Here is a 14,437-nt window from a genome sequence, read left to right as displayed (position 1 = left end):
TTATCCATCCTCTTTGCACCCCCAAAATTTTATTTCTGGATTCTTTTCTTTCTTTTTTTTTTAAAAATATTTTATTTATTTATTCACGAGGGACAGAGAGAGAGAGAGAGAGAGAGAGAGAGAGAGAGAGAGACAGGGAGAGGCAGAGATGTAGGCAGAGGGAGAAGCAGGCTCCATGCAGGGAGCCTGATGTGGGGCTTGATTCCCGGATCCTGGGATCATGCCCTGAGCAAAAGGCAGATGCTCAACCACTGAGCCACTGAGCCATCCCTTTCTGGATTATTTTCAAGTGAATTTCAGACACCAAATTATTCGACATGTAAATATTTTATTATCTGTAACCAATAAAGACTTTTTAAAATTATAGCTATAAGACCATAATCACACCCAACAAAATTAATAATTATTTCTTAATAGCAGAATCTATTTTAAAGATTTTTTTCTGCAATCAGATATCATATACAAAAGTTGCACTGAAAAGAATGATAGAATTCCTGTGTATGACATTTCTTTTTATAAACAAAATGTTTTCTATTGAGTTTATAGGATTTATTTGCATAAAGTAACAGTGATTCTTTTTTTTTTAAAGGTTTTTATTTATTTATTCATGAGAGACAGAGACACAGGTAGAGGGAGAAGCAGGCTCCATGCAGGGAACCCCACGTGGGACTTGATCCGGGGGCTCCAGGATCAGGCCCTGGGCTGCAGAAGGCACTAAACCGCTGAGCTACCTGGGCTGCCCAACAACAGTGATTCTTACTAACATTTATTACAAGGACATTTTCCAAATTTACATTAATTTGTAAATGTCTTATATCTTTCTAAAGGCTGGCTCCATATAGAATTGAGCTACTTACTACTAATTAACACCTAACTCAAGATCTTCTCTGGAGGCAAAATTAATCTTTCTCTCCTATAGGATTAGAGACTGATTTCATGTGCCCTGCAATACTGGTAGTTTTACAGCTGTCTTTGTTTTCAGCCCAGGACAGAAATCACACTCTTTCATCATGTATTGACCATATTACCCAGTTTTATGCTTTGCACAGCTGATACATCTTTATAAAGTACACTTCGAAAAAAGCTCAGTCACCGTCTCGTTGTCTTGCAGCCATACAAGCTCAGGGTGTGGTGATCCCCAGGTACAGCTGTATCTAATGTGCATCTGCAGGGGAGATTTGGAAGTCATTTAGGCCGCTTTCATTTTAACTCTGACGAACTGTAGCCAGGAGAAGTGCGAGATCCATTGAATGCAACTGGCAATATCCTTTTAATCGCAGACTCGTTTTATGTCAGTCCTCAACGTTTTGGAAGCGTTTTCATAAAAATCAAAATCGTCAAAAACTACAATTGCAGAGCGTAGCTTCACTACTATCTCCAACGGGGCAGTGAGACTTCAACACACGCGCGCACACACACACGATTTAAATGTTCCTCTTCCTTTCAGCCAGGGATGGCCACGAGTCCTCCTGTCTCCTCGTTATAAGTAGGTTTACTTTGCAGTGTTGTCATCTTCGCTACCATTGAACAGGGGGATGGATCTTGTGATTAGCGGCCGCGTTTCTGGTTAGAGATCCCCGCGCGCGCCGACCGGGTCCCGGAGCCCGGGCACACGCAGCGCCTCCTGCAGCGGCGGCAACCCTGGGTCGTCTGTGGGTGGGGGCGGGGGGGGGGCGGGGCGGGGGGGGCGGGGCGGGGCGGGGGCGGGGCGGCGGCGGCGGCGGCGGCGGCGGCGGGGGAAGGGCGTCAGAGAGGCAGGGCGGCCGTCGCCCCGGCAACAGACACCGGGGCAACGACCAGGCGCGGCGGAGGGGGCGTGGCCTCGGCGGCCCGGGCGGATAAGAGGCGGCGCCAGCTGCCCGCCTCCGCAGCTGGGACCGTCGGCGCGGCCTGGCGGAGGCGGGGCGGCCCGGTACCACCTCGACGACCTGCACAGGCCCGGGCTGGCGTGCGAGCGCGCCCCGGGCCCGCCGCTCCCTTGCCCCGCGCCCGCGCCCGCGCCCCTCGCCGTGGAGCCTCCCCCGCGTCCCGGCATGGCGGGCGGGCCCTGGGGGCCGCTGCTGACGGCGCTCCTGGCCGCCCGAGTCGCGGCGGAGGCCGGCCCCGAGCAGGCCGCGCTGCCGGAGGAGCGGAGCTGGGTGCTGCCCATGACCGCCTCCAACTGGACGCTGGTGATGGAGGGCGAGTGGATGCTGAAATTGTGAGTGTGCCCGCCCGCCCTGCACGCCGCACCGGCCTCGGGGCGCCGCCCTCCCGGAGCAGCGCGGGCCGCGGGGAAGCCGGCGCGGCCGGTGGGCTCGACCTGCAGCGCCGGGGCCGGGCTGCTCGCGCTGCGCATGCGCGCCGGGCCCTCCGCGGTGACAGCTGCGGGTGTCTAGCATCCCCCCCCCTTGTTAGTCCCCTGCTTTGGTGCGGCGGGGGCAGAGTTCTAGGGACGCGGTGGACGGCTTACCAAGGGGAGGAGGGGGTGGATGGAGAAAACCTGCTGGAAAAAAGAAATCGCGTGCTTCTGATGCGGGCCTGTACGGAGAGGAGGGGCTGTCATTCAATGGCGCTGTCGTATAGTACAAATATGTAGCACGGGGGGGCGGGGGGCAAGGGATTCATTGAAGGAATGATTCCAGCTCGGAAGGGCGGACCCGTTTGTGCCAAGTAGTCCGGTTTTGGTTTTGAAGACCCTGGGATGTCATTGTGAGAAATAAAACAGGAAGATGGAATGTGTTTGACGTTTTAGAGAAAGATTTCAAATAAATGTTGATACTCGTTACCGTTTTTAGAGGCAGAGATTTCTGAGTAGGTATCTCACTTGTGCTGATGTAATAAAAGGACATTCCTAAATTGCCCCTTTTTGCACAACAGAAGGTAAATTGTGCCCCTTTGAAGGAGATGGGGAAAATAAGGAGTTAGGAACAGGCAGGTAGCTTAAAATTGACTTCTAGGAAGAAAGTGATCATTTGGGGAAAAAAGGCTTAAGGTAGACAATAGGCAGGTGTCTGAACAGACTTCAGAGACCGTCATGGTGGGCTTTCAGGGGGAGGGGAAATGAAGCACCTCTGGAGAAATGATTACCGAGACCTTATCTCCTTAGACTGTAGTTTTAGGTAATATATGTGCTTGGTCACCACTACTTGGTAATTAATCTTACCTTGAGGACACAGACACACACAGAATTGCATCTTTCTTTTATTTGTCCAAGACCAAATTTTGATTCTTTTTTTTTTTTTTTTTTTTTGATTGCAAACAGATGCCTGTGGAGTGAAAAATCTCACTGTGACATCAGGGCCAAAAGTTAGAAGAAGTCCCTTAGCAGATTACATTGTTCAGAGAATATAATACGATACACATTACCCATTCAAACATGCATTTACCTTTGGGTCACAAGGAAGGGAATATTTTAGACTACAAGATAATAAAATGCCTTTGGTAATCATAATGAACCAGTGAAATGATTAAAGAAATCTGTAGACATGGAAGACTTATTAAATTGCTTCACTACTTCGGATGAAGAGGGCAAGGTCTTTTTCCATTTAAGAGAGAAACTTTTAAAAGTAAGTGGAGCTTTATTCAAGACTGCCATGTTTGTAATGATCATAAGAATTTTAGGCTGCATTTGGTCAGCTAGTACTACAGAAAGTTCTTTTTTATTTTCAAGATTTTTGTTTATTCATTCATGAGAGACAGAGACATGGAGGGAGAAGCAGGCTCCCCACAGGGAGCCTGATGTGGGACTTGATCCCGGGACCCAAGATCACACCCTGAGCCGAAGGCAGATGCTCAACTGCTGAGCCATCCAGGCGTCCTGAAAGTTCTTTTTTAAAGTAGGTGCTTACACAGTGGAGCTTTCTAGATGTCAGTGTTCTGAAATCTGACTTTGTGTATGTACACTGATGGTCAAAACAGGCCTCAACTCCTGTATTCTCCTTTTTGGAATACCTATGTTTTTGTTTTTGTTTTTTTAAGTAAAAGAACTAAGCAAACTAAAGGTGAGCATAAGCCTCATTAAGCTTGTAAACACCAACAGCCAATAATTCCTGTGTTTGGCCATGTTGACTGTTCAAATTATACTCTTCATAAATATACAAGCCCAGACATAGTAACTGATTGCTCTGAACTGGCCATGCATCCACTGTATGGAATATGTCTGGGCTGCGATACAGGATGAGACTTGTAACCCGGAAGTAAGCTGCCCTTGAGACCATTTTAGTAGAAGTTCCCTTTTCATCAAGTACACTTCAGAATAGTTCAGTGTGAAGGGAGGCTGTAAAGGGAAGAAGATTTAAACCATTTCATCCGGCTTTTGTCTATATACCCCTGGACGCTGGTGATGAAATATTGTGGTTCTTATCTGTTTGTGATACTCCCTCTCCTCCCTGTGACAAAATCTAGCACCTAAAAGATACAAAATTCATTATATTCTCAACCACTATAGGCCTGTAATTTCCAAGAATTCACTTAAATAGCCAATAATTTATCAGATTTTTTTCCTGATGTATATAACAGAGAAAAGCCAAATATGTTAATACTAGCTACCATGTCAACCCCTTTTTCAAGTGAACTGATCATAATAAATGCAGATTGTTAGGAGTCCACAGATGATGCGTTTAACTTTTCTACAGAAGCAAGTTAGGCTTTCTGATAGTATTAAAATTTTGACATTACTTTGAATGACCGTTCTTTATTTGTTCATTTCCTTATATGCAACTTCTGGGAATTTTTTCTTTTATATCCCACTTCACACAAAGCTCCTATGATACAATTATATATTGTATATTGGTGTTGATAATTTAACTTTTTTTTTTTTTTTAAGGACCTAGCAGTGTTTTCTGCTCCTGGTGTAAAACTCAATTTGTTATATTTTCTTTGTCTTTAAAAGAGTCCTTTTTTTTTGGAAACTTGCATTTGAATTTTCAGGTTTTTAATAAAGATTTATTTATTTATTTTAGAGATAGATAAAGAGAGAGCATGCATGTGTGTAGGGGGGAGGGGTAGAGAGAGAGACTAGTCCAGCAGACTCCTCACTGAGTGTGGAGTCCAATTCTGAGCTCCATCTTGGGACACTGAGATCATGACCTGTGCCAAAACCAAGAGTTGGTCCTTCAACCAACTGAGCCACCCAGGTGCCCCTGAATTTTCACTTTAAAAAAAGCACTTCTTTTTTTTTTTTAATTTTTTTTTTATTTATTTATGATAGTCACAGAGAGAGAGAGAGAGAGAGAGAGAGAGAGGCGCAGAGACATAGGCAGAGGGAGAAGCAGGCTCCATGCACTGGGAGCCTGACGTGGGATTCGATCCCGGGTCTCCAGGATTGCGCCCTGGGCCAAAGGCAGGCGCCAAACCGCTGCGCCACCCAGGGATCCCTAAAAAAAGCACTTCTCTGTTAAGGAGAAATATGAGTTAAAATGTATTTTTAGTAATTCACTTTCTGAAATTTTTTTAAAATCTGAAAATTCATCCCATTGCTTTTACATTTTCTTCAGTGCTTATCGTATATTCAGTTTCTCTATTCTTGTTTGCTTTTATATGTTGTTTTATGACTTTATTCCTATTTCTGCCATATCTCTATCATTGGCTTGCTGTGCTTTTCTTAACTTCTGATGAAAAGTTTGCTCTTTCTCAGGGATCGGAAAGATTATATAATCTTTAAAATATCTTCTGATATTTTCTTTTCTCTATTTCCATTGTTTTGTATTATCCATTCGGTTACTTTGTAACTTTTTGCTATTTTAAACTTTTTTGGTTCCTTTGAAAATAGTACTTTTGTTCCTTTGACAAAGGACAGTACACATTCCATATACTTTTCTGGTGGTTTTTCCTCCCAGAGAAATAAGTAGCTTTCCACTCAGCTTAATTTTGACCTGCCTACTTTAAAATTGATATCCAGAGACAAAGTACGTCTCTGGGTTAATTTACTTCTGTAATGCATATAGAGCTTTATAAAACACTACCTTTTCTAACTTTGTTCTTGGGATAATCATGTTTCAAAATTGAAATTAGTCATAGTGATGGAGGGGAATCATATATTTCCTTAGGAAATTTAGTGATTTTTTTCCCCCAAATCCTTCTTATTCCTGAAGAGAATGTCTTCAGCGTCATTGCCTTAGCTTGTTGCTGACAAATAGTAATAATTTTTTGCAGTTTAATAGATTATCTTGATGTACTGATTGAATGTTTAAGACATAGTCATTAAATACTTGTTATATTTCAGGTTTAGAGTTCGAGATCTGAGAAGATGAAAATGAATGAGCTACATTCTTTGCTTTTAAGGGACTGTCTACTGTGCTCTGAAAGAAATATATAGCAGATATAACATTCATTTAATGTAGCAAATGTTTACTGAATATAAACATTCTGTCAAGCATTCCACAGTGATTCTCATCAAGGCACTATTGGTATCTTGAGTTGGACAGTCTTTTGATACGTGGAGATGGCCTGTCCGTTGCTGAACCTTTAGCACTGCTGCCCCTACCCATTACATTCTAGTATTCATGTGACACCAAAACAATTCAGCAATCTCCATCCCCTATGCATATTTCCAAATGTCTCCGATTGGAAACCACTGCACTGGGTACTGTTATGGGTATTTAAAAACATGCAAATTAATAGCTCATAAGTGAACCTAGAAGTATTTGATTTCAGATTTTGTTTGTCATGAAGGGTTATCCACAACCCCTCCACTATCCTCATCATTTCAGTCACAGTAAACCGTTAAGTTGCTTACATCACATGTCCTGAATGTGCTCTTATTTGATCAGCCCAGCGATCTGGTACAGAATCCTCATTCACATTCTCCTTTACTAGAGGAGATGAAAACTCGAAAAGGTTAAAGCTTTAGTCAAGGCCAGATCCTTAGCAAGTGGTTGGCAGGGCCAGAGCTAGAATGCAGGCCCAAGCTTTGCAGTTCCTGATGCAAGCCCAGGAGAATGGTTGGGAAGTGGGTGGGTAGGAGGGTTTGCTGGAGGAAGACACAGAGGCTGACTGATTCATGCTTAGGCTGTCAGCTTGTCAGCACCATGAGCCACTTGAAAGGAAGCCTTTTCCCTGTGGGATTCAGAGGCCCACCCATGGTTTTATCATCTGTAGAAATCCAGATGAAAAGCATTATTGCTAAATGCTCATTCCTGATACTTTTCACACTTAAACAGGTGTTCTGCCTTCTGTGCACACCATCCACCCAGGAATATTCTCACTTTGCCTTGTTTGTATCTAGCATGGCCCTTATCACAGCTTGTAATTATTAATTTATATGCTTCAACACTAGGTTTTTGTCTAATTCCTTCTTTAGACAATTAGCTTTTCAGTAGAAGACAAAAGTTTTCTTCTTCCTGTTTATCTCCAGAGCCTTGATAACTGTCAAGTTCTAGGTGTCCAATAAATACTTTGACTAAGTGAATGAATGAATAATAGACTAATTGTTCCTTTGCTCAAGACTTTCCTCAAGGACATCACTGAAGGAAACATCTATCTATATATATTATCCTAGGTACTAAGAAGAGTCACTATCATCTCCCACTTGTTTATTAGTATAATAAATACTTATTGTGGCCTAGGACCTGACAGGCTCTGTTCTAGCTAGTTATAAGTGATGTACCAATTACTGGCTTCATGGAGTGTTCATTTTCTTTCTTTTTTTTTTTAAGATTTTATTTATTCATTTGATAGAGTACAAGCAGGGAGAGTGGCAGGCAGAGGCAGAGGGAGAAGCAGGCTCCCTGCAGAGGACATGGAGCTCCATCCTAGGGTCCTGGGATCATGACTTAGCCAAAGGCAGGTGCTTAACCGACTGAGCCACCCAGGTGCTCCTGGAGTATTCATTCTAAAGCAGGTAGTGAATTCCATTTTCTCTAGCAGATATGGTTTCTTTTTTCTTTTTTTCTTTTTTTTTTTTTGCAGGTATGGTTTCATAGAGTTATCATACATTTTATGATAAAATGGCCTAGAAATGATCTTCTAAAGAAATAGAATTAAATAAAAGCCTTCCAACTTTTGGATCATTAAGAGTTCTTCTGTGTTTTCCAGAGAGAAGAATAACACTTGATGTAGGTGGGTCATTATCTGTTGACATTTTGATTTAGTTTCATGATTTAAGTCCTAGAAAGATGAACCTAGTGTACCTCTTTCATCTTCATTGTCACATATTCTTCTGAGCATTTTGGTCAAAGTAAGCTCTAAGTGAAAATCTGCTGTATCAGTCGTTGTCCGTCTCCTTTCTGCAAGGATAAGAAAAGAGAATGTGTGGGAGTGTGCACTCTCTCCCCGAGAGAATATGTGAAATTTGAGCCAAGACAGAAGAAGATAAATTGCCCATTATTGGGGAATAAAAATGTACTTTTAGTAAAATTTTATTTCTAGGAAGTGTTTTTAAGTAACTCCTTTCTCTGAAACATTTTGTACATTTAATGAAATCTCACACCAAGTTCAGTTGGCTCATGCAATCAAAGTAACAAGGGCTTTCAACCACCTTGCATATAGCAGAAACGTAAGTGTGATAAATGCATAAATATGGACATGGATGACAAGAAAACATGCTTTTGAAATGTATTTCCCAGGAGTGGCCAAAAAACACTGGATTGATATCCAAGTTGGTATAATTTAACAGTATTTTAGCTATCTGGAATGTATTTTGCATGTCTTTATGAAGCTTACTGACTTTCTATACTGCTGCCACTTGGGAAAAGTTTAAACAGGAAAGATACTGTTGTATAGTTTACATGATTATAAAGGTTCTAATTCCTCTTAGAGGCTCTTACAAGAAAGAAGGATTAATTTAAAGGACAAAGTTATGACAGATCAACTCTTTAATAGTTCTTAGAAGGCTGACATTATGAACTAGTCTTAAATAATATAAATGAAGGCCAGTCCTTTCTGCTGATTTTTTTCATGTATATGTGCATATAAATTGCATTTATATATATACATACATACACACAGAGAGAGACAGAGTGCATGAGTACATGAAAGTCTTGAGTTTCCTTGTTTGTATTCATTGGGCCCCTAAAGGTATTTTCCTTTAGTAGGTTCTAAATTACTATCTAAATCACGGTCCTTTAGTTGTGAAAGAATACTAATAATTTAAAAAGCTGAAACAGCGGTGGACCACTTCCCATACCAGAGACTCAGAGCTGACTTACTCCTACCATCAAAAGAACACACTAAGTTAGTGAATGATGTTGGTGTACTCCAACACAAACAGCTCTGATTAAATCTCAGAATAATAGCACTCATAGTCCCAGTCTCCAGTGGGTAGCAGCTACATTAAAAAAAAAAAAAGGGAATATCAAATATTACCTCAATAGCATTTTTATGTCTGGGGATCACTGTCACCAAAATCCCAATTTACGTAATAGCCTGTCTAGAGATTAGGGACTGGGATTTTTAAAAATAAAAGATGATATTTGCAAGATTTAATAATTACAGTTGTAGGGGATCCCTGGGTGGCTCAGCGATTTAACACCTGCCTTCGGCCCAGGGTGTGATCCTGGAGTCCCAGGATCCAGTCCCGGGGGGGGCTCCCTGCGAGGAGCCTGCTTCTCCCTCTGCCTGTATCTCTGCCTCTCTGTGTCTCTCATGAATAAATAAATAAAATCTTTAAAAAATAATAATAATTACTGATGTAGTAATAAATATATCCATGCATTAAATGCAAAGGCAACAGGCTTAGGGAAACAAAGCATAAAAGACCTAGAACTCATTAAATTGTACTGCTAAATTTCTTCCTTATATTTGGTAATTTTTTCCTTCTGTCTGGTTCTCTCTCTCTCTCTCTCTCTGGCTCTATTTTCCTTGGAGACTTTATCACATAAATACCTCCGTCTGGGTTCTTGCTCTGTGTTGTCTTAGATGACCTTAAGCAAAGTCCTTTAAACCTGCTTTGTCTGACAGTGAGGTTGTAGGGTTCAGACGAGCTAATGCATCATAAAAATGTCTTGGAAACCAAGCAGTATTTTACAAATGTAGTTGATATTAATGATTGTTCTTAGTGTGTGCCTGCTTTTATAAGTCATCTAAAGTTATAAGGAGCAATCTTATCATCTATAAGTTATTGGGGGCAATAACCTTCTAAGGTAGCTGCTGTTACTATTCCATTTTGCAATTGAGGAAGCTGGGGCATGGAGTGATTACTAACCTGCCCACAGTCACACGGTTAATTTGTAAGTTCTTCTTATTGAATCCTCTGGCAGAACTTTCACCTAATACACTGATGCCTGTTGAAGTACTAAATAATAAAATGCTCTCTTTTTTTCCTAAAGCTTACCAACTGCTTGTCCCAGTATCATCTGCCATACAGATATTTTTAAAATGGGTAGAAAGTGTCTTGTCTCAAAGACTATAATTTTCTTTAAAATTTGTTCATTTATTTATTGAGCACTTACTGTACTAGGTATATGCTTTGCCCTGTTAATGCAGAGATACATGTTTGTTTTTTTTTTTTTTTTTCCCCCAAACAACCCAAATGCTTTAATGTTTAATGGCCTGCCTCCAGGACCCACAGCCTTCTTACAAACCTTAGCCAGGCCAAAGGCCAAGGTTGCTAGCCTTTGGCTCAATTTAGCACTCTGCAAGGAGGTAACTCACAGTAGGCATGACCGATGGGGCTCTGGCTTGGGGAGGACCGAGGCCACCAGTCTGGATCTTCGGAGACTCCCAGGATTGGGCTGTCATTCAGCCTGTCTTATCTTGTCCCTGAGTCCCCGCAGCCTCTTGGCTTCCAGCAAACGTACGGCTTTCTTGGGAAAATGCACCGGGTAGAGGAGGCAGCTCAGGGAAGTCATGGATGTCGATTCAGGAGCGGCCTGGGGTCCCCCAGAGGTAAGAGCAGCAGACCCAGAACGAGGATGCCAGCTCTAGGCTGTATCCTGGCACCCCCTGTAGCAATGGAGAGAAGGGGCAGGCTTCCCCAAGGAGCTCCAGGCTGGGGGTCAGGGCCCAATCCCAGATGCTGGGGGAAAGTCCCAGGCTTTCCTGGGAAAGGACTCTAGGAAGCATAAGTCATCCACACTGTACACTGTACCACCCTAAATAACCTATGACACATGAAGACTTTCTAGAAGGTTCCGCCTGCCTTAGCCTCCTATCCCAGGCCCTGGCTGAGATCTAGGCCCCTGTCCTGGGGAGGGAGCAGAGAGCAAACCTGAATGGGTGTGTGCCAGGCATCACCCCCACAACAACCCTGTGAGGTAGCCTGCATTGTCCTATCTTACAAATGGAGAACTGAGGGCTCACAGGAGGAAGTGACTTGCCTGGTCATACAGCAAGGAACACCGGAGCCGGGATTCAGCCCAAGTCTGTTGAGCTCCAAAGCCCACATGCTTTCTCTCAGGAAGAAACAGGAAGTTGTCCTAATAATAAAGGCCCTCAAGTTAAAAGTTTGGGGGCTCTCAGCCCCACGGGGTGTGAGGGTGGCCGCGAGAGGAGAAGCTCCCAGGGCATGTCCGCTTCTGGCCCTGGGCAGCTGGGCCTATAGCAGGTAGGGGTACAGAGGGTGACCCCACATGGCAGCTGTCCAGACAGCAACCAGTGCTACAGGGGATGGCTCTGGTCACCCCGCGCCTGTGGCTGGGGCATGGGCCGATCCGGCCCTGTGGCCTCGTGGCCCCAAGTGGGCAGTGCCAGGCCATTGAGCCAGGCGGTTTCTCGCAGGCTGCGGAAGCGGGCCCTTAGTATGGGGCCCTGGGGGCAGGTGCTGGCGGCAGGGGCGGGTGAGGCACCGCAGGGGCTGCCTCTGCTTTCTCCAGGCCAGGGGTTGGTGGCTTCCTCCCTGGCTTCCTGGCCTTGGGGACGGGTGGCTTCCAGGCCAGGGCTAGGCTCTCCGACTCATCTCTGGCCATGGTGGGTTCTGAGGAGGGCTCAGATCCAGCCTCAGTGTCAAAGTCACCTGGCACAAGATACATGTTTTTAAAATCAACCATGTTCAAAGATGTCAGCAGATTGTTCTTGGCCTATGTTCTTTATTCCATATATCTGGGATTTCAGGGATTAGAGTGTGAGCTGTAATGAGAAGATTAATGACTTTTTAGAATATTCTTGGAATTGACTCTCCTAGCCCCTTCTAGAGATGGATGAACGAATCCTTAGAGAGGATGAACAATTGTGCTGAAGTCTGCCTGCTTCTGGCATCTGGCTGGTGAAATGCATGCCTTGCTTTGGGCAGCCCTCTCTCTCCTGGGCTGTACCCAATCTAAATATTTGTGTTGAAGTAAATGCAACCTCCCCATTATGTTGACTTTTTAACCCCGCATACACTTTCATAATGTGAAAGATCAAAATATTGTCCCTTTTCTATTTGTTATCGTTGTTTTTCAGAAAAGTTGGTTTGTATGCATTATTGCGTTGAGTGTTGCATGGTACCTATACACATGCTCCTGCTCAGGTCGAGATAAAAGGGTTCATAAATGATGACCTGACAGCACCTTTGAGCCTAAATCTTGTTATAGAATTTGATCAATTAACATTTTTCCTCTTTATTTCCTAAGGCATTTTTTCCTGTGTGTGTTTGTTTTATTCTTTTGGCAGACATTCTTTCCTACTTCCCTCCCTCTGTGCCTTTCTTCTCTTAATATAGAAATAATAGATGCCACATTTTGTAAAAATAACTCAGGAATGGAAAGAAATGAAAAATAAATTGGAGGGAATCAACATTTTCACAAAACTGAGCCTGCCCATCCAGAACTTGCTGTATCTTTCCATTTAATCAAATCTTTAAGAAAGATGTATTTGATCATTATGTTGTAGCTGAAACTAATGTAATATATCAGTAATACCTCAATAAAACAACAAACAAAAGCTATCTATTGAGAAAATTTCAAGCATAAACAAATATAGGAGCAGTATGATGAACCTACATCGATCCATCATCCAGATTCTGTAGTTGTATCAGCATATTTCCAATCTTGATTCATCTTTGTCTCTTGCCCTCTACCCCTTGGTGGCATGATTTACATACTATAAAATTCACCCATTGTACATAAATAATTCAGTGATATCAAGTCTTTAAAAAATATATTTGCATTTTTTCCCTCAGCATTTTGAATTGAGTTGGGGATTTTTTTAAAGTATAATTTAAACAGATTTAAGCAGATTTTAAAAATATGTCTAGTTGATGGTATCCCAAAATATTATTCAAAGTGTCTGGTGATTTTTTTTTTTCCTGGAATATCCTGTTCTATTTTATGAGATTGATTAATTAATTTTATTTACTGCTTTTTTTCTTCTGGGTATTATTAAGCAAAACAGAATGTCTCTCCATTTGTACTAATATATTTTTGTGATGTTGTCCTGTAAATGTTAATTTTCCTTTTGTGTTCTATTTTAAAATGGATTTCTAGTGCATGTTATTGTTTGTTCACAATATTTTATATTAAGCATAGCTCTACCAACACTTTTAAGTTTCCATAAAGCATATTCGATCTCAATTCCTTCTAATTTCAAATGATCTCTGTAATAGATTCCTTGGACTACTGCAAATTGTCACTAACTTAGTAGCTTAAAACAGTGGAAATTTATTCTCTCACAACTCTGGAGATCAAAATTGCAAAGTCAAAATGTTGGCAAGGTTGGCTCCCTCTAGAGGCTCTGGGAGAGAGCCTGTTCCATGCTTCTCCTAGCTTCTTGTGGCTGCCAGCAGGCCTTGGCATTCCTTGGCCTGTAGCTATATACCAACCATCTCTGACTGCATCTTCACATGGCCTTCCTCCTGTGTCTCTGTGTCACACTTTCTTCTTTCTTTTATGAGAACCTACCCTAAATCCAGGATATCTCACCCCAAGGTCCTTAATTCGATTATGTGTGTAATGATCTTTATTCCAAATAAGATCATATGCATGGGTATAGGGGCTTAAGACTCCAAGAGATGTTGTTCACTATACTTTCTAAACAGCAGTTTTCTCTGGATTCCTATTTTAACATCTGCATGTGAAATCCTGGAGCACATTGGAGTTTTATGGCCCATTTATGATGTTTTCTAGCATCAAGGGAGGCAAAGTGAGGCCATTAGCAAAACAGGAGGACAGCGCAGCCTTCCAGTTTGCTTTTATTTTATCCTTCCCTGATCCATTATCCACAGAGCTGCCAGATGACTTTTCCAAAAATGTAAATCTGATCATGATTCTTACTTTTTTTAGGGTATCAGTCATGGAGCTTTGAATAAGTCCTGACTCCTTATACAATATTTTTAAAGCTGTGGATGATGTTTTCATCCTGTCCTGTCAATACTTTGTCTTCACACTTCTTGTTCTCTCTGCTTGGGTTAGAACATTCCTTGACCCCTCTCTGGCTGTTATTCTTTAGATCTTAGTGCAGATGCTCCTTTCTCTTTGGGCCCTTCTGAGATCACTGAGTTTCTGAATGTCCCATAGCATCTGTTCCATATTTTCAGTCATGGCATTTACCACTTGGATTGTCCTTACTCCCATGTTTACCTCTTTTCATCTGTGGATGATAG

General features: G+C 42.4%; 1 protein-coding gene across 2 annotated transcripts in view; it reads left to right on the top strand.

Moving 5' to 3' along the window:
• Positions 1-1,880: 1,880 nt before the first annotated feature.
• TMX4 (thioredoxin related transmembrane protein 4) overlaps positions 1,881-14,437 on the top strand; it is a 57,046-nt gene continuing 44,489 nt past the window's right edge. The window contains exon 1 of one of the 2 annotated variants that reach the window (XM_055302697.1): positions 1,881-2,200. In XM_055302697.1, the coding sequence (XP_055158672.1) occupies positions 2,034-2,200 (167 nt within the window). In that variant the 5' untranslated portion in view covers positions 1,881-2,033. The remainder of the gene's footprint in view (positions 2,201-14,437) is intronic. The other variant, XM_055302687.1, reaches the window with a different exon arrangement.

This window comes from Nyctereutes procyonoides, unplaced genomic scaffold (assembly GCF_905146905.1).
Source record: "Nyctereutes procyonoides isolate TBG_1078 unplaced genomic scaffold, NYPRO_anot_genome, whole genome shotgun sequence".
Classification (NCBI taxonomy): domain Eukaryota; kingdom Metazoa; phylum Chordata; class Mammalia; order Carnivora; family Canidae; genus Nyctereutes; species Nyctereutes procyonoides.
Note: the sequence above shows the minus strand (reverse complement) of the source record. Positions and strands in the feature narration are given on the sequence as shown.